The sequence below is a fragment of the Saccopteryx bilineata genome, chromosome 1 (genome assembly GCF_036850765.1).
Source record: "Saccopteryx bilineata isolate mSacBil1 chromosome 1, mSacBil1_pri_phased_curated, whole genome shotgun sequence".
NCBI classification, from domain to species: domain Eukaryota; kingdom Metazoa; phylum Chordata; class Mammalia; order Chiroptera; family Emballonuridae; genus Saccopteryx; species Saccopteryx bilineata.
The window spans coordinates 88,435,785-88,459,493 of NC_089490.1; the positions used below are offsets into that span (position 1 = coordinate 88,435,785).

The window sequence follows — 23,709 nt, forward strand, 5'->3', positions numbered from 1 at the left end:
TATAAATTAACTTTGTTTATTCATTTGTTTACTGCCTGCCTTCCCACTAGAATGTAAAGTGTGAGTTTGTCTCATTTCCAGCTTTCCCCAGTGCCTGGCACAAAGTCGGACTCAAAACATATATATATATATATATATATATATATATATATATATATATATGCCCAGTGCAAAACTTTGTATGTATTTTGTGTGTGTGTGTGTGTGTGTTTGGCAGAGACAGAGAGAGTCAGAGAGAGGGAGAGATAGGGACAGATAGACAGGAAGGGAGAGAGATGAGAAACATCAATTCTTCATTGCAGCTCCTTTAGTTATTCATTGATTGATTTCTCATATGTGCCTTGACCGGGGGACTACAGCAGACTTAGTGACCCCTTGCTTGAGACAGCGACCTTGGGCTCAAGCTGGTGAGCCTTGCTCAAACCCGATGAGCCCGCGCTCAAGCTGGCGACCTCAGGGTCTCGAACCTGGGTCCTGGGTTGCATCTCAGTCTGACACTCTATCCACCGTGCCACCGCCTGGTCAGGCTCAAAACATATATTTTGAATGAATGACTATGTTTGTAATTTAGGGCAGAATTCCCTTACCCTAAGAATGGAATGAAAAGTGAAGAACTAAAAAACCAAGGAGATGGCCCTGGCCGGTTGGCTCAGTGGTAGAGCGTCAGCCTGGCGTGCAGAGGTCCCGGGTTCGATTCCCGGCCAGGGCACACAGGAGAAGTGCCCATCTGCTTCTCCACCCCTCCCCCTCTCCTTCCTCTCTGTCTCTCTCTTCCCCTCCCACAGCAGGGCTCCATTGGAGCAAAAGGTGGCCCAGGCGCTGGGGATGGCTCCTTGGCCTCTGCCCCAGGCGCTAGAGTGGCTCTGGTCGCAACAGAGCGACGCCCTGAAGGGGCAGAGCATTGCCCCCTGGTGGGCAGAGCGTCGCCCCCTGGTGGGCATGCTGGGTGGATCCCGGTCGGGCGCATGCGGGAGTCTGTCTGACTGTCTCTCCCCGTTTCCAGCTTCAGGGAAAAAAAAAACAAAAAAAACAAGGAGACATGAGAATTTAGAGAGAAAATATGGGTACTATTGCTGCCTACGCAGTCCCCCTGAGAATCCTTTTCTGATCTCTCTTGTGGAGCTCTATGTTAGAGTTAAGTGGGGAGGGTCTCTCCCACAGTGCCACAGAGATGGGGTTCAGAATCTCGCTGTCCTAGCCGCTTGCCTCGGCCCCCAGCTGCAGCCAATGTTGGTAAACTAGTTCTGTGAGCATTCACCAAGTAGCTAGCTGGGGCAGGAGCCCCTACCAGATGCTGGGGACGAAATGAATCAAGGAAGGAGGGGGTGGTATTCCAGGAAGGGGGCAGCATGAACAAAAGCGTAAACAGGAGACATTCTGGTGCCTTTGAGGAATCATGCGCAGCTTGATATGCTCTAGGCAGTAAGGGATAAGATATGAACCTGGAAAAGTGAGCGGTGTCCAAACTACTAAGCCTTACAAACCAAGAGCAGTTGGCATAATAAGACCAAATGTTTATGGTGGCTTTCCATGTACTCCTATTATTCCCCATTTTATGGATTGGAAAACTGAGGCACAGAGAGGTGTCAAGAACCTTGAAAGGTCTGAGGTGTTACCCTCCTTGCAAACTAGGTCACACAAATGGTAAAAAATGGAAGCAGCAGAGTTTTGAACTGGACTTTCTGGCTCTAGAGCCCATGCCCTTGACCATTAGGCAATATTGCCTCTTATGGAGATTGGACTTTATTCCATAAGGGATGGATAGTCACCAATGGGTTGATAAACAGGAAAGTGACCTGTTCATATCACAGGTTTATAAAGTCATCCTGGCAGATAAATAGACCTGTTTACTAAACAAGATTTGACTCTAGCCTCTGGACCCACTTATCCAACTGTCCCCAACTATCACAAAGCAGTTCATATAAAGGTGGCAGCATTTAGTGCCCAAGCCACAGTGGCTCTGCTGCTCTTGGCAGCAGTCCCCTCTCTCAGCCTCCCCTGTCCTTGCCTGGATTTCCTATGACAGTTTCTCCTCAGGATGTTATGTATGTGTTTCTTCTGTCTTCAAGAACACACGTGGATGCACCAGGAGTCCCCATGCCTCATGCATGCTCAGAACCTCATGCTCCCTTTTGCTTGGTCTGGAGAGGCTTCCTCCAAGCTTGCAACCTGGAGGGGGTTCCAGGTCACTGCCCTAGGAGTACTAACTCACATCCATGTACATACAGCTCAGGGGCTCATGGTGTACAGCTTGCATTTGTCTTGCTCCTACTTGACAACTCAGGTGATCCTGGCTCCCAAAAATCAATCAGGTAGGCAGGGCAGGTACCCTCCTGGAGCTAGGGGAGGGGAATTAAGGTGGAGTTGGAGCATGTGCCCAGTGCCCAAGTAGGGTTCCCCAGGGCAGCTGCCTCCTGAGAAATGCTCTGGGGTCTCCCTACCACCAGCACTGTGCAGAGCCCACACGGTAGCCATGGTGGTCCAGAGCCCCCGTAGCCTCCTTTCAAGCCAAGAATGTGGGCTTGGAAGGGAGGCAGGCCTGATGCAGCCTCGTCTCAGGACTGACCTGGATGTGGCCTTCGCTAGTGACTCCTGTGAGCTGCAGCCCAGGATGCAGCATGAACATCCACAGCCTCCTCAGTGCCCTTCCAGCCACGGAACCCACTGTGGTCAGGAAACACCCCCTGAAAAACTGGAACTTGGAGCTGGATTGTGAAGGATGGTAGGTTTTTTATTTTTTAAGTTTTTAATTGCAAAGTTAATTTGTAACTACACACACACACACACACACACATACATTTTTGACAGAAGAAAGTAAAAGGCTCCTCCACCTCCACTACTCCCATAGCACATCCCACTCCCATTCCTGCTTGTTCCTTCCAGTGCCTGGTCCATATGCCCACCAGCATTTGCCATCCTAATGTAGACTGCAGCAGAGAGAGGGGATCCTCTCCTGTGGTCTGTGCCCCCAATGATTCAGGGGAGGAATTTCTGCTACCCTTTGAGATCACAGGAAGGTTTTCTTATGGGGGTGGAGGAGAGTGAACTCTGCTCCTTCAGGAAATTGGGGGTGGGAAGTGACAGACAGGTGGCCATGATATTTATAGGGGATAAAATCTCCAGTCCCCTGCCCCCCAACACTGGCATCTTTTCTTCCTCTCCCCACGCCCACCCTAGCTACATCCCATAGTCTGCCTCCAGGCAGATATGCCTGAGCCCAAATGCTGCTGCAACGCATACCAGTTGTGTGACCTTGGACAGCGACCTGACCTCAGTGGGCCTCAGTTTCCTCATTTGTATTGTGGAGATGTCCACAGTAAGGCTTAATTGGGACCGAGCTGGGAGCTCGCTTAGCACAGAGCGTGACACTGGGGAAAAGCTACCCGCAAGGTAGCTGTAAGCATTACTGGTTCGGGGAGGTTGCCAGAGACTGGAGGAGTAGGGTGAGGGTCACCCAGGAGTCTTGCCGAGCGGCCATCGAGTCGACACCCTCTGTGACCTACGCAAGATAAAGCTCTCAGAGCCACCCCCTGCCCCTCGCCGCATCCCGGGCGGCGCCCCCACTTCCGCGCCCGGCGCGCAACGGGTGCGGGGCTGGGCCAGGGCCGGCCCGGGGGAGCCGGTGGGGCGGGGCCGCCGCGCCCGCTCCCCTCCCCGCCCGCCGTCTTTTCCTCTTCGCGACGCCTGGGCTCAGAACCGCGGCAGCAGCGGCCGCGGCAGCATCTCCGGCTCCTCCAGCTCCCGCTACGGTCCCGCTCGGCCCCGCGCTCCAGGGCCCAGCGCCCCGACTCCGCCACCGCGCCTGCCGGGGGCCTCGGGCGCCCCCGCCGCCCGCCTCACGCTGAAGTTCCTGGCCGTGCTGCTGGCCGCGGGCATGCTGGCGTTCCTCGGTGCCGTCATTTGCATCATCGCCAGCGTGCCCCTGGCGGCCAGCCGGGCGCGGGCGCTGCCCGGAGGCGCCGACAACGCCTCAGCCGCCTCGGGCGCCGTCGCCGCGTCCCCGGGGCCGCAGCGCAGCCTGAGCTCAATGCACGGCGAGGGAGGCTCGGCCGGGCCCCCCGCGCTTCCCGGGGCGCCCGCCGCCAGCGCGCTCCCGCTACCGCCCGTACCCCTCTTCAGTCGCTTCCTGTGCACGCCTCTGGCTGCCGCCTGCCCGTCGGGGGGCGAGCAGGGCGACGCGGCGCTGGGCGAGCGCGAGGAGCTGCTGCTGCTGCAGAGCACCGCCGACCAGCTGCGCCAGACGGCGCTGCAGCAGGAGGCGCGCATCCGCGCGGACCAGGACACCATCCGCGAGCTCACCAGCAAGCTGGGCCGCTGCGAGAGCGGCCTGCCGCGCGGCCTCCAGGACGCCGGGCCCCGCCGCGACACCATGGCTGATGGGCCCTGGGACTCGCCGGCACTCATCCTGGAGCTGGAGGACGCCGTGCGCGCCCTACGGGACCGCATCGACCGCATCGAGGTGAGTGCCACGCCCCGCGCCGCGCCGTCGGGGGGCAGGCCGAGGTGGGAGGGGCCGCTTGGGGACGTCCGGGAATCCCGCCACCACTGCCGCGCTGGAGGACCCTGATGGCACCCCCCGTGAATATCTGTTCCTCACATCTCCCATCTCTGTAAAGGGGATGATGATTCTTTCCTTGCAGGCGAAAAGGAAGAATTCAGGTAGGGTATGCGGGTGGGAGCCTGACACTGATTGAGGCGCGGAAAAGGCTCGCTCTGGATTGGTTTTTCTCCAGGCGCTTCTGTAAACCTCAGCTTCCGTATCTGCAAAGTGGGTGTAACAGTGTCCATTTGTAGTGAGTACTTATTAAAATGTAGGTGTGTATAAATGCTTGGCACGTATTAGGACTTCATTAAATGTCCGTTTCATTTCCTTCTTTCAGACATCCCCAGAGCCGCACCAGTCCCACACTCACTCCCTATGGTCAGGAGATAAGATGCGCTGACCAAGGGACTTGGAGTTCCCCTCTCCTGCTAAAGAGGGGGGAGGGGGGACAGAGTGTCCCATAAGGCAAACCTGTGTGTCCCCCACCACCTCCCACCTCCATAGCCCCCACCTGGGCTAGCTGGAACCAGGAGCCTAATGGCAGGATCTCAGATGGTGCTCTCCCAGCCAGGACACCTGGAAGCTGGCAGCTCTGGGATGGGGACTGCGTGGAGAATAAGGCTCCACCCAGGGTTCCTCCTCTTCCACTCCTTTTTCAGACATTCCTGGCTCAAGCTGGGAGTCAGACACAAGAGGTATGACACAGTAGTTCACTCTTGGCTGTCATGTGATCCTGGGCCAGTCATTTCTCCTTTGAACTTGCTAGACCCCTACCTCCCTGTGAGAATCTATTTAAGGCTCCCAAGAGAGGGAGCTGGACAGAGTAAGAAAGACAGACAGCAGGACACACAGATTAACCCCAGCCATTTACAATTTCCAGAGTGTAAGGAAGGGCATTAGCAGCAAAATTGGATGTGTGAAAGGAAGGGAGAGAAAAAGGCCAAAGCACTGGCTGTCCCCTTTGTATCTCCCCCAAACCAAGAACAGCTGGCAAAAGAGGGGGGGGGGCTGAAAGAAGAAAACTGTAGGGAGTCCCCTCCCCATGGCTCTCTGAATTAAATCTCTGGCTCAGCAGCATGTCCTGTGGAAGATTGGCCATGCCCATGGTCCTGTGACCTTCCAGAAAGTCTGTGCTGGTGTCAGCACCCACCCCACAGAGTTACAGAGTGCAGCCAGGGAGCTATCACAGACAACCCTCTCATCTTACGGGTGAGAGACGTGGATCTCAGAGACCTTCAAAGGTGAGTGACAGAGGCAGGAGGAAAGCCTGGGGGGTCTTGTCCGCTAGGCCAGCAACCCCTTTTCCCATTTCTGCTCTGGGGAATTTCTAGGATAAGAGCTAAGAGCAGGAAATAATAATAATTATTATTAATAATAATAATCTTGAAAGTCAGCAATGAAGGGGAGCTTCAGTTTTCTTACCTGTAAAATAGGGGCAATAATAGGACCTACCTCATTGGGGTGTTAAGAGGATTGAGTTAATCTCTGTGAAGAACCCAGAACAGTGTCTGGCAGTGGTATGCTCAATCAGTTTGAGTGATTCCTGTGTTTATCACTAAGCTATAACATTACTAATTTTTTAAATAGCAAAAAATGAAAATGGGAATAAACCCTCCTTTTAGGAAAAGATTTTATTAATGTCAAAAAAATATGTTTTTCAAAAAACTTCCTCTTGCCTGCCCAAGCCCCTGCCCCCACATCCAGATGGCACCCGTGGTTCCTTCCATGGCCCTGGACCTGTTCCCCCAGCACCTGCGCAGTCAGCAGGCTGGGCTCTCCTGCACTTAGCCTGCTGAGGTTGAGGCTATCCTGGTAGTTGGCATTTGGCACCAGGTCCCCCTCTCAGATTGAGGGAATTCTGGCTTCCCTACACACACACACACCCTACTTTCTGAGTATGGTGAACATGGGTAGAGAAAGGGGATACCTGCCCACCAGATCTTCACTTGAGCCTGTGGCCAGAGCCAGTCTCTTTGGGGTCTTTGGGAAGACAGATGTAGGGTCAGAGTATTAGTCTCCACTGGACTCCATCCACCCATTAGACACTCACTCTCTTGCTTCTCTGTTCTCTTGTCATCCAATATCCTCAAAAGGATGTCCCCAGATGTTCAGGGTCTACTTTCTCACCACTCTTCTCTCTCCCACCATGGCACACTGAAGGTGTTCATGGTGGCATCACTGAAGTTGGTGAACTGAACAGAATGTTTCAGTTCTTATCTTGCTGGACCCCTCTCTGATATCTGACCCCGTTGATCATTCCCTTCTACAGGCCTCCATGCTCTTGGCTTCTAGACCCCTCTCACCTGCCTCTCCTCCCTCTCTGCTTTTCTGTCCCCTTTCAGGGTTCTCCTCCTTGAACGTTTGCACTTCTCCTGGCTGTCATCTCACCTTCCCTGGATGAGCTTAGTCACGCCCTGAGGTTTCCAACATCCATTCCATTGTGATGCCCCAGACCAACTTCATTTTCCACCTCTTTCTTTCCTGAGCTCTGGACCCATAGATCCAACTGCTTTCTGAGCATCTCCCTCTGGATGTCCCACCAGCTCCCTGCCCTCCTGTCCCAACCGGAGCTCTGATCCTCTGTTTCTCAGGTGTGTTCTGAGAAGCCATGCTTGGCTCCTCCCGTCCTTCCTCCTTCCACTTGGCTTCATTTCTTTTTGGATACTTGTGGCAGCCTCTCACTGATCTCCCACCCTCAGGCACACCCTTCCATCCATCCTCCTCCAGGCAGCCCCTGGGTCATCCTTCAGGCCACCATGGGGCTCCCCTTTGCAGACTCCTCAGCCTGTATCCAGGCTGCCATTTGGGATTTGCTGTTTCCCAATTCCTTCTTGCTTCTGCCTAGATATCTGCCAGCGCATTCATCCTCATTATTTAAGCGTGTTCTGAGGACACCTCCTCCCAGAGGCCTTCCCTGATCACACTCTATGTACTTCCTGCCCTGCCCATGCTCCTATAATACTCAGCACATCCCTGCCCATCCCCACCTAGAAAATTTAGCATCACCCCTTTCCCTACCTCACCATGCCAACTGCCACCAGGGAGGAAAGGTCACGCTGGCATAGCCTCTCCCCTGGGCCTCAAGTGGGAGCCCTATATAGGAGACATTGTCTTCTTTTGTGTTCTTACTTTCATTGTTATTGTTGTTGCAATTAAATGGAAAAAGTCAAGAGATTTTTTTTGGAGGGTGATCATATTTAATTCCACCATGTTATTTATTTTTGCAGCCCTATTTTGGTCCTTTATTCAAATGTAGACGCTGTCCAGAGCTGCCAGCACTGCTGGTGTGACCATTTAATGATGGCATAACATTCTGGGTCCATCATGGGCTCTGCCACCATCAGTCCTCGCAGCTGGAGATGAAGATTGTTTCTAATTATTTTTCTTCTGGCTTCTCATTGCAGGATCAATTTCATGCAGATAGTTGTTTTGTTTTGTTTTTTCCTTTTTGAGTCTGTTGAATTATTTCTTTAGGCTGAATTCCCAAGAGTGCTATTACTGGGTCAGAGGATATTGATTTCTTATGGCTGTGGCCAGGAACCACCTTCCAGAGGGTTTGGACCATTTATGTGGCAACCAGCCATGTACTCATGTTCCAGTAGTCCATTTTTGCACTGATTTATCTGTAAAATGAAACTTCAGAGTTGATTTCAACAGTAATCCTTTGACATAAACCACATCCTTTGCCCAGCCTAGCAAGGTGGTTGCCTCCATCCATGTTGACGTGGGGGCCATGGTCAGGAACACCCTAATGTCAGTCACAGGAGAACTTGAACTAATAATTATAGCTCACATTGAGCACTTATCATGTATCAGGCACTGTACATTCTCACTTAATCTTCATAAAATCTCTGTGAGGGAGGTACTAGTCTATCCCCTTCTACAGATAAAGAAAACCAAGGTTCAGTAAGGTTAAGAAATTGGCCCAGCGTCATACAGCGGTGGCACCTGGGTTTGCCCCTGTCAGTGTCTGGCTCCAGGACCCTTGTTCTTCATCATTAACTCCAGATCCATCTAGAGGGGTCAGAACTCAGCTACCTTCAGGAGAGTGAGAAAGACAGGTGAGAGCAGTGGCCCTTGCCCTGAGCCATTTCCGCCTCAGAAGACCCAGAGCCAGAGTGATGAGGGCCAGTCCTCACAGGCTCATCCTGCTAGCTGGCAACACACCACCCAGATCAAGAATCAGACATTTCCAGTATTCCAGAAGGCTCCTTTGTGACCCTCAAAAATCCATACTTCCCCAAAGGTACCATGATTCTGCTTCTGCCAGGTCAGTTTCGCCTGTTTGAACTTCATACAGATGGACTCAGACAGCTGTACCCCGTGTGCCTGGCATTTTATTTTCACCGTGTCTGACACTCAATCATAGTGCATGTGTCAGTGGTTTGTTCTTTTTCAATGCTGCGTAGTGTTTCTGTGCATGGATATATCTTCTTTGACTTATGTCAAATGTCCATTGCTCTTATGGATGGACATTTGGGTTGTTTCTGGTTTAGGGTTGTTACAAATTAAAGCGGCTATGAACATCCTTGTAGTATATTTTGGTGACTATAAGCTCTCATTTCTCCTGGCTACATCCCCAGGAGTGGGATGCCTGGGTTCCAGGAGAGGCATATATTTAGTGTTAGGAGTTACTGCCAAACACTCTTCCGAAGTGGCAGTGAGCGTTTACATGCCCACCTGCGTGTGAATCTTGGCAGCCTTCATATGCTCATTTAAAAAACGCTCCCTGTTCTGGTAGGCGCATGATCCTCACTGAATTCTAGGGACAGGATTACAGCAACCAACCCAAAGTAGAAGCGCTTACATACCCCCACACACCCTTCACTAACTCAAGGGAAACTAAGGTTCAGAGTGGCTGAATGACTTACTCAAGGCCACACAGCACAGCAGAAGCTGAGCAAAAACCACAACCAGCATTTTCTATTAAAATGGCTAAGGGTAGGGACCTCAGTTTTTGCTGCAGATTTTTTACCAAGGCCCAGGTGTGGGGGTAGCCAAGGCCTGAGAGGAAGTTCTGTGGCCTTCTCAGCACATTAGCTTGATGGGGAGAACTTGAAGGGAGAGACAAGGGTCCTTGGGGTTGAGGGTGTCCTATCACCTACTCTGGGGCCTCAGTGCCCAGGAAAGTGGGTAGAACACACCTTCAGGGAGCCTTCTCCCTGTCTCCCATCCTCCCCGCCCTCACCACACACCCTGACTTGGCACCGGATGCACAGAAGCCCATTTTCTTCTTTGCATTACCACTCCAAACTGACATCTGGGAACAGAACCGAAGGTCAGTCTGGCTGGGCCACTCCTGCCCCTTCCAAACCTGGGTTAGGTAGAAACAGGCTGGGTGGCCGGCTCCTGGAGAAGAAGACAGGGAACAGGACAGGCCATCTGAGAGTCTTTTCCTGAGTCACCTCACTGCCCCCCCTACACACCCTGAAGAGCCCGTGTCTCCTTGTGGGTGCTCCTGCTGCCACAGGGCCAAGGCCACCTCCAGCTGAGGGCACTCTGACAGCAGGCATAGCTGGGCCTCATTCACCTCTGGAGCCACAGCACCTGGCAGTTACAAGAGGCAGTGGGGCTGAGTGCCACCTGTGTCAGCCTGTTCTAAGGGCCTTAAAATTTAGTCCCACAAGAACCGTGGTGCTATCACTATGCTCATTTCTCAGATGAGGAAACAAAGGCTCAGAGAGGTTAAGAACCTTGCCACAGTCACTCAGCTGGGATTTCAGTCTAGCAGTCTGGTCTCGGGGCCCACATCCGCATAGTTACTACTCACTATGCTCTCCTGCCTCTCACTGGTAGAGAATGGTGATAATGGTTACGACCATTTATCAGCCATTCATTATATGCATGCCAGACTTTACATATATTCTTTCTTCTTGTCATTACCTATATTCCAAAATATAAGTACTATTTTATCCCCAGTATACAGTTGAGGAAACTGAGGGTCACAAGAGTTGAACAGCTTGTCCAAGGCTACAACCCTAGTAAGTAGGGAGCCTAGAAATGACACAGGCCTATGTGACTTGAAAGTCATGCCTGTATTTGTGACATAGTGTAGCCACAGCACATGTTGACGATGGATGAATGAATGAATGAGTTAGGAATAAGTGAATGAGAACTTTGCAATCTCTCTAGAGAAGCCCTCTTCCTTGAAGCATCTTAGCTCAGGCATCAGGGAAGCAACCATCTGGAGGCTGAAAAGGCATTGGTCAGAGAAGGTGGGGTAGGGGCAGGAAAAGTGTTCCTGGCAGAAGGAGCAGCATGCATGGAAGCCCTAGGGTGGGAGGGAACCAGGGCAGCTGGGGACTTTCGGTGAGGATGAAATGTAGCCTGCAGGGTGTATAGTGAGGGCTGAGATCAGTGGAAAAGGGACCTTATGGATGGGGAAGAGGACTAGAAGGATTTTAAGCAACATGGCTGGGTTTGCAGTTAGGTGGCTGCCTCTGGCTGCTGTCTGGAGATGGGCCAGAGGAGGAACCCCGGTGACAGTGATGTGAGCTAAGAACAGGCAAAGGGTCGAGTCAGACTACAGTTTAAGATTCAGGGTTAGGCCTGACCAGGCGGTGGTACAGTGGATAGAGCGTTGACTGGGATGCCGAGGACCCAGGTTCGAGACCCCAAGGTCGCCAGCTTGAGCACAGGCTCATCTGGTTTGAGCAAAAGCTCACCAGCTTGGACCCAAGGTCACTGGCTCAAGCAAGGGGTTACTCGGTCTGCTGAAGGCCCGTGGTCAAGGCACATATGAGAAAGCAATCAATGAACAACTAAGGAGTCGCAATGTGCAACGAAAAACTAATGATTGATGCTTCTCATCTCTCCGTTCCTGTCTGTCTGTCCCTGTCTATCCCTCTCTCTGACTCTCTGTCTCTGTAAAAAAAAAAAAAAAAAAAAAAAAAAGATTCAGGGTTAGGTTCTACCCACAAAGACTCTGATTTTGGATTTTCTCCCATTTTTTTTAAAGAAAATCATGGTGAAGAATCTCAGACTTACACAAAGGTATAAAGACTACTGTCCAAGTCTCTAGCCAGCTCAAGAACCAGAATGTGTGCACCCAGCTGCTGCCCCTCAGAGCATCTCACTCCCAGACGCCCACCCCCAAGAAGGGGTCAGCATTGTCCTGCATGTGCTTCTCTCTCCGAGCATTTCTTCATAGTTTTACAAATACGTGATCTAGTTTTGAATCTTTGCAACTTATTTACATGGTATCTAACTGTTCTTCTGTAACTTGGTTTTTTTTTACTCAATATAATGATTAGACAAAGAGATTTATGGTTGGGAGTGGAGAACAGTTGGTCCCATCAAGAAATATATATAAGTATCGTAATGATAATAAATACTAGCATTTACATAGCACCACCTGTTACGTGCCACCTCTACTCTTAGGGCACATTATCAACTCATTTCTCACTACAGTGCTATGACATGTTGTTGTTGTTGAACCCTTCTTGCTGATGAGGACATTGAGGCACAGCAGTGCTACATAACAAAGTCACTAGGCTGGCAGAGCCAGGGTGTGGGCCCAGGCACACTCAGAGGCCTTGGAGGATGACCAGTTGGGGGTTGGGGGGTGAGGAGGCCTGACTCACACCACTGCTGTCCCTTGAGCCGGGCCCCACACTGTCCTGGGCAGGGATCAGCTGTGCAGAGGGTGAGACCCTGGCCCTGAAGCCAGCACTATCTTTCCCTCTGCATCCCGAAGGAAAGGAGCAGTCTCCACCTGGGGACAAGGTTGGGTCTTCCCCATACCCTCCCAGCCTCTGAGCCACCCACATAGGCCGGTCCTTCCTACTCTGTGAAGCTGCCCCAAGCCACAGTCTGACACAGCCTGCCAGCCCCTCCCAACCTTCTCATGGCCATTAGAGCCTCTTCTCCTGACCCTTGAGGCAGGCAGGGAAGCAACACTGTGCCCTTTTGGCAGACCAGCACACCAAGACCCACTGTCAGGGTAGAACTGAAGAATGGAAACAGGTTCTGGAATCAGAAGGGCCTGGGCTGGGCTGGGGTCCTGGCTTTGTTCACCTTTCTGAGCCTAAGTTCCCTCATCTGTAAAGTGGGCCTCCTTATCTCTCCAGGTTGTTGAGAGGAGCTCTGAAATGTTTGCACGGTGCCCCCTAAGCACCAGGCCTGGCACACAGTGCGTGACAGTGAGGAGGACAGCAGCCACTGTTAGCATTCTTATTTCTGAGTGCTAATAAGCCCAGCTCATTGGCACTGAGGTGAACCAGAACCCTGGGCTCTGGCTTCAGGCTCCAGGCTTCATATACTTACAACAAACCCACTCCAGACTCCCAGAATGACAGACAGTGGGTTCCAAGCCCCCATTTTCCTGCCTCATCCGGACTTGAGTGGGGGTGATGGTATCATCCTCCCCCCCACCATCTTGGGCTAGGGGCCCACTTGGCATCAAGCTGGGAGCCCACGCGGCACAGCCTGCACCCGCAGCAGATGGGAAAGTGTGGGGGGGCAATCATGTTCTTCTGATTCACACACTGGGTGGGGCGGGGACCACACACGATCCAGTGAGCCCACCTCCTCCCTGGCCTTCTTGTTGGTGGCAGAGCTAGTGGCTCTGACAAAAGAACAGCTGTGTGCCTGCCTCCCTCAGCCAGCATGCTTCTTCTCCAAACGCTGTGTAAATAGCACTCCACGTCCTGTTTCTTCCTGGCAGGTCTCTCTTCCCCTGACGGAGGAGGATGCTTTGCTAGAGAGAGAAAACTTTGGCTCCAGAGGTGTAGAAAATTCAAAAGGACTTCTGCCTCATTTTCCCCACCTGTGAAATGGGGACACTAAGAGTACCAACAAAACTAAGTAGCTGTAGCCTGACTGTTGGTGGCTCAGTGGATAGAGGGTCATCCTGGGATGCTAAAGTCCCAGATTGGAAATTCCAAGGTTGCTGGCTAGAGCCCAGGCTCGGCAGCTTGAGCATGGGGTCGCAGGCTTCAGCGTGGAATCATTGACATGATCCCATGGTCAATGGCTTGAGCCCAGAGCTTGCTGGTTTGAAGCCCAAGGTTGCTGGCTTGAGCCCAAGGTTGCTAGTTAGGCAAGGGGTCACTGGCTCAGCTGGAGCCCCCTGGTCAAGACACATATGAGAAACAATCACTGAACAACTAACGTGCCACAACTATGAGTTGATGATTCTCGTTTCTCTCCCTTTCTCTCTCTCTCTCTCTCTCTTTCTCTCAAAAAAAATAAATAAATAAAAAAGAGTGGCTATATGGATTCATAAGTACACTGCTCACAAAAATTAAGGGATATTTTATTGCTTCATATTCATTTTGAAATATCCCGACTATAAGATACGTGCAAAGTGTCAAAGATGGGTATGGCACATTCATTCAGATGTGTGCCCTTTATGTAGCACAGTGGAAGGAAGGAAACTGAGGACAGAGCATTACTGGAACCAAGGACACCCAGCTGTGTCCCTTTGAGCACTGAGAGGGAGTGCACTCTATGCATTGCCTCAGCCTAAAGGTCCCTGGAAGTCCAGCCACCTCAAACACAGCACATGGCTATGTCAAGGGAAGTTCTGGAGGTAGCAGGCTCCCTGGCAGCTGATGTATTCAAGCTCAGTTTGCATTCTGCTTTTATAGACCATGAGCTCCTTTACTTCCTTATGTCTATCCTGGGGATGGACGGTGGTTCCTATTTTATAGAAGGGGAAACTGAGGCATTGTGTTTAGTCAGCACCATAGTCAGGATTCCTAGGACCTTTGGGAGTGAGAGGGAGCTTTCCACATAGTGAGGGTTAGTATAATAGAGGTGTTAAGGTTACTGCCCCTGCCTCTGATCTCAGGGTGGTGTGGCAGAATGGAAAATCAGTTCTCCAACCCCTCAGCCCTAGACAGTAATTGCAATAAACGGGTTGGCATTTACCACTTTATCATCCCCATAAACCTTCTAAATAGGTACAATTGCCCATGCTGCATGTGAGAAACCTGGGGTTAAGAGAGGTAAAGACATTTGCTCAGGGTCACACAGCAGGTTGGTTCTTGAGCAGGATTTGAACCCCTGGGTTGTCTGACTCCAGAGTCGGTGATCTTAACCATATACCACCCTGGATGGCTACACCACTGGAACCCTATTCCAGAAGCCCCTGGGTCTGCCCAGTGCCCAGACATAGCCTTACACCATCATAGAGAAGCTTGGTGAGTGAATAAGTGAAGATTATGCCCCTTCAAGGACCCATCAGTGTACAGCCTTCCAGTTATGAAGGAGTCAGCTGTGGCTATCAACTTCAACTGCACATTAGAACCACCGGGGAGCCTTTACAGAGCTCCACGGCCAGTCTGCTAGTCAACCACTGGCTGAGATGGCCTTGAGGGCAGGAATCAACCTGCTCTTGGCTGACCAGCACACACCAGCCTGACCTTGGTCGAGCTGGATTTGAATCGGAGCTGTCTGCAGATGCTCTGCTAGACGCCCAGTGTGCTGTCTGAAGCTGGTATTGCTGGTTCCATTTTGTATATGGGGAAGCTGAGGCTCACCTGGGGTCACTCAGCAAGGCTGTAGGGGTCTCTGAGCCCCATGTCCCTTCCCTTCCTCCTTCCAAGTGACCTCACATGCTCCTTTCTCTGCCCCATGAGCAGCAGGAGCTCCCAGCCCGCGTGAACTTCTCAGCTGCCCCCGCCCCTGCGCCCGCCGTGCCCACGGCCCTGCACTCCAAGATGGACGAACTGGAGGGGCAGCTGCTGGCCAAGGTGCTAGCACTGGAGAAGGAGCGTGTGGCCCTCAGTCACAGCAGCCACCGGCAGCGGCAGGAGGTGGAGAAGGAACTGGACACCCTGCAGGGTCGCGTAGCTGAACTGGAACACGGTGGGTCCTGGACCCCACAGTGAGTGTAGCAGGAGAGGCCTCGGTCCTCGGCTCAGTCCTCAGGGTGGCAGATTCACTGGAAAAATATTTTCATGCTCTCCAGAGACTAAAGATAGAATGGTGGGGAGGAGGCTGTGAAACACAAGGAGGAGAGATGAATTGGTGGCTCTCATTATGATTATTATTTAGTATTTTCTGGCACTTATTGAATATTGGGAGTGGGCTCAGGACTTGACACATCAGCTGGTTTAATGTTCATGAACCACAAAAGGATGGTGGTGTTGTCATCCCCATCTCACAGATGAGGAAACTGAAGCTCAGAGAGGTCGAGTGACTTATCCAAGGTCACACAGCCCATAGTGGATCTGAACTTTAAGCCAAGTCTAATTCTAAAGTTCATGCACTTAACCACCCCACAAAATAACACCTTTAGTGAATCAGAATTTTGTCATTTAATACCTGGGCCTGGCATATGTCAGAGAAATGTAATGGACAGTGGACAGGTTATGAGCATCAGAAGACCTATCTCCTGGTTCCCCAGCTGTCACTGATTTGTTCTGTGACACTTGAAGTTTACTTCCTTTTCCTAAGCCATCTGAAAAGTGGAGATTTAGGGCTCATGAGCTCTCATGAACCTTTCATCTTTGAAACCTTGTAAGGATCACCCTTAAGAGGCTTATGGACAAGTTGAGGATAACAGGGAAAACCATGAGCAATTAGCTGGGACTGACTTAGATGTAGGACAGGAAGTTAGAAGGAGTTCTGGAAAAAGAAATCCAGGAGACTTCCTGGAAGAAGTGGGTCTCAAACTAGTCCTTAAAAGCAGAAGCAGAAGTGGAGAGTGAATTTTGAATTGAAGGGACCATAGCAGGGGCACAGTTGAAGGGAGGCATAGCAGGTGCCTAAGGATTAGTGGCCCCCATTCTGGAGTGTGCCCTGCCCACCCCACCCTCATCAAGGTCCACTGACTCCCACCATTTCCACCTTGCCCATTCCCTTCAGGGTCCTCAGCCTATAGTCCCCCTGATGCCTTCAAGATCAGCATCCCCATTCGCAACAACTACATGTACGCCCGTGTGCGGAAAGCGCTGCCCGAGCTCTATGCCTTCACTGTCTGCGTGTGGCTGCGGTCCAGGTCGGGTGGCACTGGCCAGGGCACCCCCTTCTCCTACTCGGTGCCAGGGCAGGCCAATGAGATTGTGCTGCTGGAGGCAGGCCACGAACCCATGGAGCTGCTGATCAACGACAAGGTCAGTGGGGGTGGGCAGAGCTGTAAGGACAGAGGTCAGGGGTCACCTTTCCAGGAGCACCATACTGTTCTGGGCCCCACACGTGTGGGCCCTTTCAGTTCTTCTGCTCAGGGTATTTGGCACAGATGCCATGCCTACTATGTGCCAGGCTGGGCTCTGGAAACATAATGACAGGCCAGACCTGGGGCTGGCTGAAAGGGGCTCGTGTCCGAGAGACTGTAGGAGTGGTGTCCCCACAGAGATTGTGACTTCCCCAGCAACCCAGCTCTAGGAGCAAGGCTAGAAGTGTCTGCTTCTGGGATCCTGCTCACTCTCCTGGACAAAGAGAGAGGCCTAAGGACTTACCTATGGAGAGGTCCCTCCCAGAATCCTGCTCAGCAGGAATTGTTTTTTCTGGGGGGGGGGGATTTCCTGGAAGAGGGGGAAGGAGATGAGCCCAAGGAGCAATGAATTGTTTCTGTGACCTAATAGGTTCTGGGAAAACCTGGGAAGGTAGGCTGCATCTACCCTACAAACCCTGTTCCCTTCATACACCCCCTGGCGGCCATCCTTGGCTCTGCACTCAGTTCTTAGACGGAATTCAGCACCCTGGACAGGGCAGCCCTAGTCCAGGAACCTCTGCTGTCCTTTGAGGCCAACCTCACAAGCTGCTCACAGTCCCTCAACCCTTTCACCCCCCTTTTTTATCAAAAGAGATAGGAAAGGACGGACAGACAGACAGGATGGGAGAGAGATGAGAAGCATCAACTCATAGTTGTGGCACTTTAGTTGTTCATTGATTGCTTTATCGTATGTGCCCTGACCAGGGGGCTCCAGCCGAGCCAGTGACCCCTTGCTCAAGCCATTGACCTTGGGCTTTAAGCCAGCGACATTTGGGCTCAAACCAGCGACCATGGGGTCATATCTATGATCCCATGCTCAAGCTGGCAACCTCAGGGATTTGAACCTGGGTCCTGACCATCCCAGATCGAAGCTCCATCGCCACCGCCTGGTCAGGCTCACAGTTCCCTTTTATTTCAGGCTCTAAGCTTTTGCTCTTTCTGTGCTCCCCACATATTTCCCTTGCATGGGAATGGTCAGAGTCCATTGTCATCCAGATGTGTTTAGACTCTCTATCTTCTGTCCCCACCCCCCTCTTCTTCCTCTGAGCCTTTATCACCTCTGTACTTCCCAAATGGCTCTGTGTTATTTTGTCTTGTAATACTGTCCCTTAGGTTTTTCCCTCCTGTGCAGACTCAGCTTACTTACAGTTAGGACCAGGTTCATATTCTCGATGTCCAGAACAAGGCCTGGCACCAAGCAGACCTCAGAGAACATTGCATTAAATTATGATCTCATAAAGCGTCAACTTGGAAATGCTGAGGTTGCCGGTTCAAAACCCTGGGCTTGCCTGGTCAAGGCACATATGGGAGTTGATGCTTCTGGCTCCTCCCCCCTCCCCTCTCTATAATGAATAAATAAAATCTTAAAAAAAAAAAATACAAAAAAAAAAAAATTATGATCTCAGAGAACTTAGGAGATGAATGACCCCTTTGGGAACTCCAAATCTTCAGCCAGCAAGTACCTTTCATCTCACAGGCCAACAACACTAGTCAATCCGCAGAGGCTTCCGAGAGCACCATGATGCAGAAGATTCTGAGGCTGAGACTAGGCTCATGATTGATTAGCCATGTCTGCCTTGGGTAGAGGAGGGGGAGGTGGCTGCCTATTTGCCATCCCTTGCCCAACCTCCTCACTCTGCAAATGAAAAAGCTCAGGCCACGGAAGAGAGTGAAGCCTCCCCTGAATCCCACGGGGGTTGGCTGGCAGAGCCAAGGCCGGATGCCAGTGCCCAGCCCGAGTCAGAGCATGTTCCGCCACTGCCAGTACTTCTTGGGCCCAGCTATGTGCTGGGCACTGTGTGAAGTGTTCAGGGGGAGGTAGGATGGATGCAGCTCCCACCCCACATAACCTCACAGGACTGTTAGCAATTAAACTACCTGGAAACAAAGGTAAACCAACACTGACTAGTCCCTTGTGACCCGAATGAAGCTGCCTGGTTAGGATGTGGGTAAAGAGGAAGGAGTGGCGGGGAAGACTCTGGGCTGGGAGAAAGGGGAGGGTCCAGGGTTGGGTCATTCCCTGGAAAGCAGGACATAGGTCTCCTAGCCCCCCCCCCACTGCTTCAGCTTTGGGCCTTGTGACCTCTGACCTGGAGCTGGGGATCTGTGTCCAGGTGGCCCAGCTGCCCCTGAGCCTGAAGGACAATGGCTGGCACCACATCTGCATTGCCTGGACCACAAGGGATGGCCTATGGTCTGCCTACCAGGATGGGGAGCTGCGGGGCTCTGGTGAGAACCTGGCTGCCTGGCACCCCATCAAGCCTCATGGGATCCTTATTCTTGGCCAAGAGCAGGTAAGGCTCAGGGTGATAACGGGGCTTGAGGTCCAAGTAGATATCCCACCCACCCAGGGCCCCTGAGGACGGGGCAAGGCCAAGGGCCCTTGAAAGCACGGCAGCAATCACCCGGCCTGAGCCAGCCATTCTGTAGCTGGTCTGGCAGACTGGGACCCAGAGGGAGTAGGTCACGCCCAAGGGGCGAGAACCTTGGGGTGGAGCTAGAACCCCGAGAGCAGGACAGGGCTTGCCTTTCTGAGCCTGCTTATCTTTTCTCTCCCTCACTCCATGTCTCTCTCCTTTCTCTCTGTTCTCTTGGCCCAGGATACCCTGGGAGGCCGGTTTGATGCCACCCAGGCCTTCGTTGGTGACATTGCTCAGTTTAACCTGTGGGACCACGCCCTGACACCTGCCCAGGTCCTGGGCATTGCCAACTGTACTGGGTTGCTGTTGGGCAACGTACTCCCTTGGGAAGACAAGCTGGTGGAGACCTTTGGGGGTGCAACGAAAGCCACCTTCGATGTCTGCAAGGGGAGGGCTAAGGCATGAGAAGCCACCTTGTCCAGAGCCCCTCCCGTGCCTGCCAATTTGGGGACCTTACAGGAGGGAGGTCATATTTCTTCCCTTAATGTACCCACACACTGGCCTCCCCTCTTGCTCCACTCCTAATCATGCCTCTCATTTCCCCTCCTATATTCACACCTCCAGAATGCACTGCCCTGTGATGGCTGTCCCCTGATCCCGCTTGAATGGGGACAAGCAGCTCAAGTGAATAGGTCAAGCCTGGGGTGAGTCCAGGACCTGGCAGGGGTTGGTAGCAGTGCCCATGGTTCTGCCCACCCTCCTGGCATTGTGCCACAGCCCTCTCTTATTCCCACCACACCTTATCCTGTCAATCACATCTGATTCCACTGACATCAACAGCATCCCAATGGGATTGTGTATGGAGGAAGGACCCACTATCTCAGTGGCAAGAGAGGCCATCCACCCACCTGTTCCCCATGCAACAGGCCTGGCCCCTTCTCCTTCAGGGCCACAACAGGCTGTAGAACAGTCTTCCCAGCTGAGAAGGGGATGGCAGAGACATAGGAGACTCACACTCACCCCTCTTCCATCTTCCTACCAGCTGACAGTCAAGAGCAGCGGGATCTTGATGGACCCTGTGCCCCATACCCCCACCCCACCCATACCTACATCCTTTCTCTTCTTCCTCTTTCCTCATTTCTTTGTGTGAAGTGGATTGAATATTGGTTCCATGCCTGTCTCAACCTCACCTCAATTTCCAGGACATTTTATTCCCAGCTCTGGCCTGGAGGGTTAGGGACCAAGACTCTAGGAGGCCAAAGGGCCATAGTCACCCCTGTGCCCAAACACAGCTGTGTCCACTGCTAGCATGGTAACTTCTCCCTGTCTGTGGCCAGGACATGGCCTGGGCCACTTAAGCCTGTGCTAGAAGCAGCATGAGGCAGAGGCACTGTGCCCCAGGGGATCCGGGCTTTGACAAAGCTACATCCCCTACCCCTTCACATGGCCCTGCACCTCTGAGAAAGCACGGAAGAAGCTGAGTGAGCAGGGAGAAGCATGAAGTGGTATGCAGAGCACTGGGTGAGCAGGAGGAGCCCCTGGTTCCAATTCAGCTCTGCTGTGTGGCCTTCTATCAGTCCCTGCCCTGTCTGTGCTAGCCTTCCCCATTTGTGAGCAAATGTGAGATGGTCTATGAGTTCAGATAAACAGTGGGGGGGGTAAGCCTGAGAACTTTCCTGGTGGCTGAGGGACATAACTGGGGCAGGTCCTGGGACTGGGCAGAACATGGGATCTGACTAGGCATGGGTCAAGGCCAGCGTCTGGCTCCCGAGATCACAGGCAAGGGCGAGGGGCAAGGCAGACCAACCTCATGTGCAGATTTTAAAAGTCAGTTTTTCCGGATCCCCCAGGTTGGCACTCGTGCCTGTCTGAGTGTCTCACAGGGCCAGTGGCTTCCTGGTCCCCACCCTTGAGTCCTCACCAGCTCCCTCAAGAGAATGGAAGAATGTCAGAGCTGGGAGCCACTCAGTCTGATCCCTCACTTGTGTAGATAGGGAAGAGCTCAGAGAGGGCAAATGACTTGCACAGGCTAGCCCAGCGCAGTGGGACAGAGCCAGGACTAGAACCCAGGGCTCTGCCTCCCTCTTCAGTGCTCTGCCCCCCCACCATACTGCTTGCCCATGAAGGTTTTTGAGTCCAGCCTTCATCTAGAAGATGGACATTTGAGAAGTCAGGATGCTTTCCTGCATGACCACTGGAACATCTTCCTTTATGAAACAATCTTGGCACTCCTACCTCCTGGGAGGCGCAATCCTGGCCACTCTGGCAGGAATGGAGAGAAAATGCAAGTGGCCCTTCCCTGCCAACCACCTACCAGGTCTGGGCAGCTGCAAGCAACCTGACTCGAGTGGGCACTGGTGCCTTTTGCCCCACTTTTCGTTCCTTGTCTCCACCATCCACAGCCACTTAGCCTGAGGCCTGGTGTGAGAGCTGCAGGCTGTGGAGACTTTTCTGAGACTGTTGTCTCCAGCCCCCAGATCCTTCTTCCCATTTCCAGAGCACAAATAGACCGTTCAGCACCTCTGGCCCAACTCCCCCTAGAAGAGCCTAGGAGAAGGTGTGATGGCATGTTTCAGCCAGAACCTGCTGGGCTCCAGGTTGCCCCGGTAACAGCCAATGACATCAGCCCAAGTGCTGGGTCAAGTATCTCATAGTGACATACACTGTTGCTGGGGTGATGGCAGAATTTGGAACTTAGATTTCAGGGACACTGGACATCCGCCCTTAATGGGTTTCTATTTTTGTTTTAAAGGAAGCAGCTTTTGTGGAGGCATTGGGGGAAAGAAAGGGTCTCAAGATAAGAGGTGACAGAACTTGTTTGATCACTTGAGCCCACCCAGAGAACATCCCAAGTCTTTTATGCTTTGTCATGGTGATGATGAGATACCCAGTGCACCCTGGCCAGCCAGCCAGGGGGAACAGGAACAAATCTGAGGTGTTGGGGTTCAAGCTCTGATTCCGGGCCATTGATGAGTGGCTTGGATCCCCATTTCTAGTCCTGAAAAATGAAAGCCCAAGAGTCCCCACGCCTTCATACACTGGCCAGGGCTTGCTGTTTGGACTCCAGCTTTGATCCACTTCAGCTGCTGCTGGGCACAGCCAGGAATGCAGGCAAGAGCATCCAGAAAGGTGGCTCAGTTGCATCACTAATCTGCTCCTGTCTGATAGCAATGCTGAACCCAAGTGTGTTACATCTTTTTAAGTGTCAGGCACTGAGCTGAGCACCTTGCAGGCACCATCTCATTTATCCTCACAATGTTAGGACTCCTCTTATCCCCATCATACACAGAGGAAACTAGGGCACAGAGAGGTTAAGTAACCTGCCCAGTGTCAGCAAGTTCAAACCAAGGCAGGTTACATCAAGGGCCCGCCCCTCAGACCAAGGGGGCAGTCACTCCCACATCCTGTGGAGTGGAATTTGGGCATCATTTCTCCTGCTAGGTTTTGGCCCAAAGGTGTGACCCTCTTCCTCACACCACAGAGTTTGAGGTGGAACAACAGAGGCACAGCGTGGGCCGGCCCAGGGCCAGGGTCCCCTTGGCTGAGGCTTGTGGGAGGGGTCTCAGTCCTTTTAGGGAGCATGTTCCTCTTCAGTGTGCCCCCTCCTCCACTGGCTGGAGATCCCAGGAGGGCTGAAAGGTGGACTGTCTCCCAAGAGCCCTAACAGGGGAGGGGAGGAAACATTTCTTGCTCCTGCTGGGGGCCAGCCCTGCTCCAGGTGCTTCACAGCTCTATCTGCCAGATCCCCTGCCATGTGGCGTGTTGTGCCCCCAGCCAGCCTCCCAAGGGGACAGTTCACTTTGCCACAATTGTGCATGACCTCGGTCCACAGATTTGGACAGAAGGGCTCTTGCAGGGGGTCAAAGCCCTCATTTTATAGGTGAGGACACTGAGGCCCACAGACGGTGAGTGGTCCTCAGTGGCCACCCAGCCTGGACACTGGGAGACCTGAACCAGCTTTCTGACTCTGTGTGAAGTGCTCTCTCCACGATGCATGGCCCCTCTCTCCCCACAACTGGTTCCCCCTTTCCTGTTTCCCTGCACCTTGCCCTGAACAAACTGGGGGATGCGCCCCCTCCCAGAGATGGGATCATTTCTTTACCCCCTTTGTCTCAGCTGCCTGCCACCCCAAGGTCCACCTCTCCATGACCCCTGACCTCTGATCCTGCTGGGTGGAGAAGAGGGTCATGTGGGCCCAGGCTGAGCAGTGAGTGAGCATGTAAAGCTGTTGGACACTGTGAAATTAGTGTACCTACTGTTGACACCCCCTCATCCTCCTGGCCTGATTTTGTACATAAAGTGATATGAGATACAATGTGTGTGTGTGTGTATGTATGTGTGTGATATGTCATGGATTTTGTTACTTTTTTGTTTTTGTACATTTGAATGTTCAAAATAAACATGATGTTTATTCAGAGGCTCTTCTTGTAAAGCTGGGGCTCCCCCTGGGTGCAGGGCAGGGCAGGGCAGTAGGCAAAGACACCTTGGTGACCCAAAGTCTCACTAAACCCCACCTGTCCCCCCAACCTGACGGGTGCTGCCAAGCCCCAGGGGCAGATCCTGTTTCCCAGGATTTATGCAGCAAGGATGTAAAGAACACAAGTCCCACGTGGAAAGTGTCCCAGTTCTGATAACTGGGCTTT

General features: G+C 52.5%; 1 protein-coding gene across 1 annotated transcript; it reads left to right on the forward strand.

The window, feature by feature from the left end:
- The first annotated feature begins 3,695 nt into the window (after positions 1-3,695).
- On the forward strand, positions 3,696-23,483 carry NPTXR (neuronal pentraxin receptor). The gene is made up of 5 exons (XM_066257820.1): positions 3,696-4,459; positions 15,130-15,355; positions 16,358-16,605; positions 18,821-19,000; positions 19,307-23,483. Exons 1-5 carry the CDS (start codon positions 3,875-3,877, stop codon positions 19,529-19,531), a joined length of 1,464 nt encoding a protein of 487 aa, XP_066113917.1. The 5' UTR covers positions 3,696-3,874; the 3' UTR covers positions 19,532-23,483.
- The last annotated feature ends 226 nt before the right edge of the window (positions 23,484-23,709 follow it).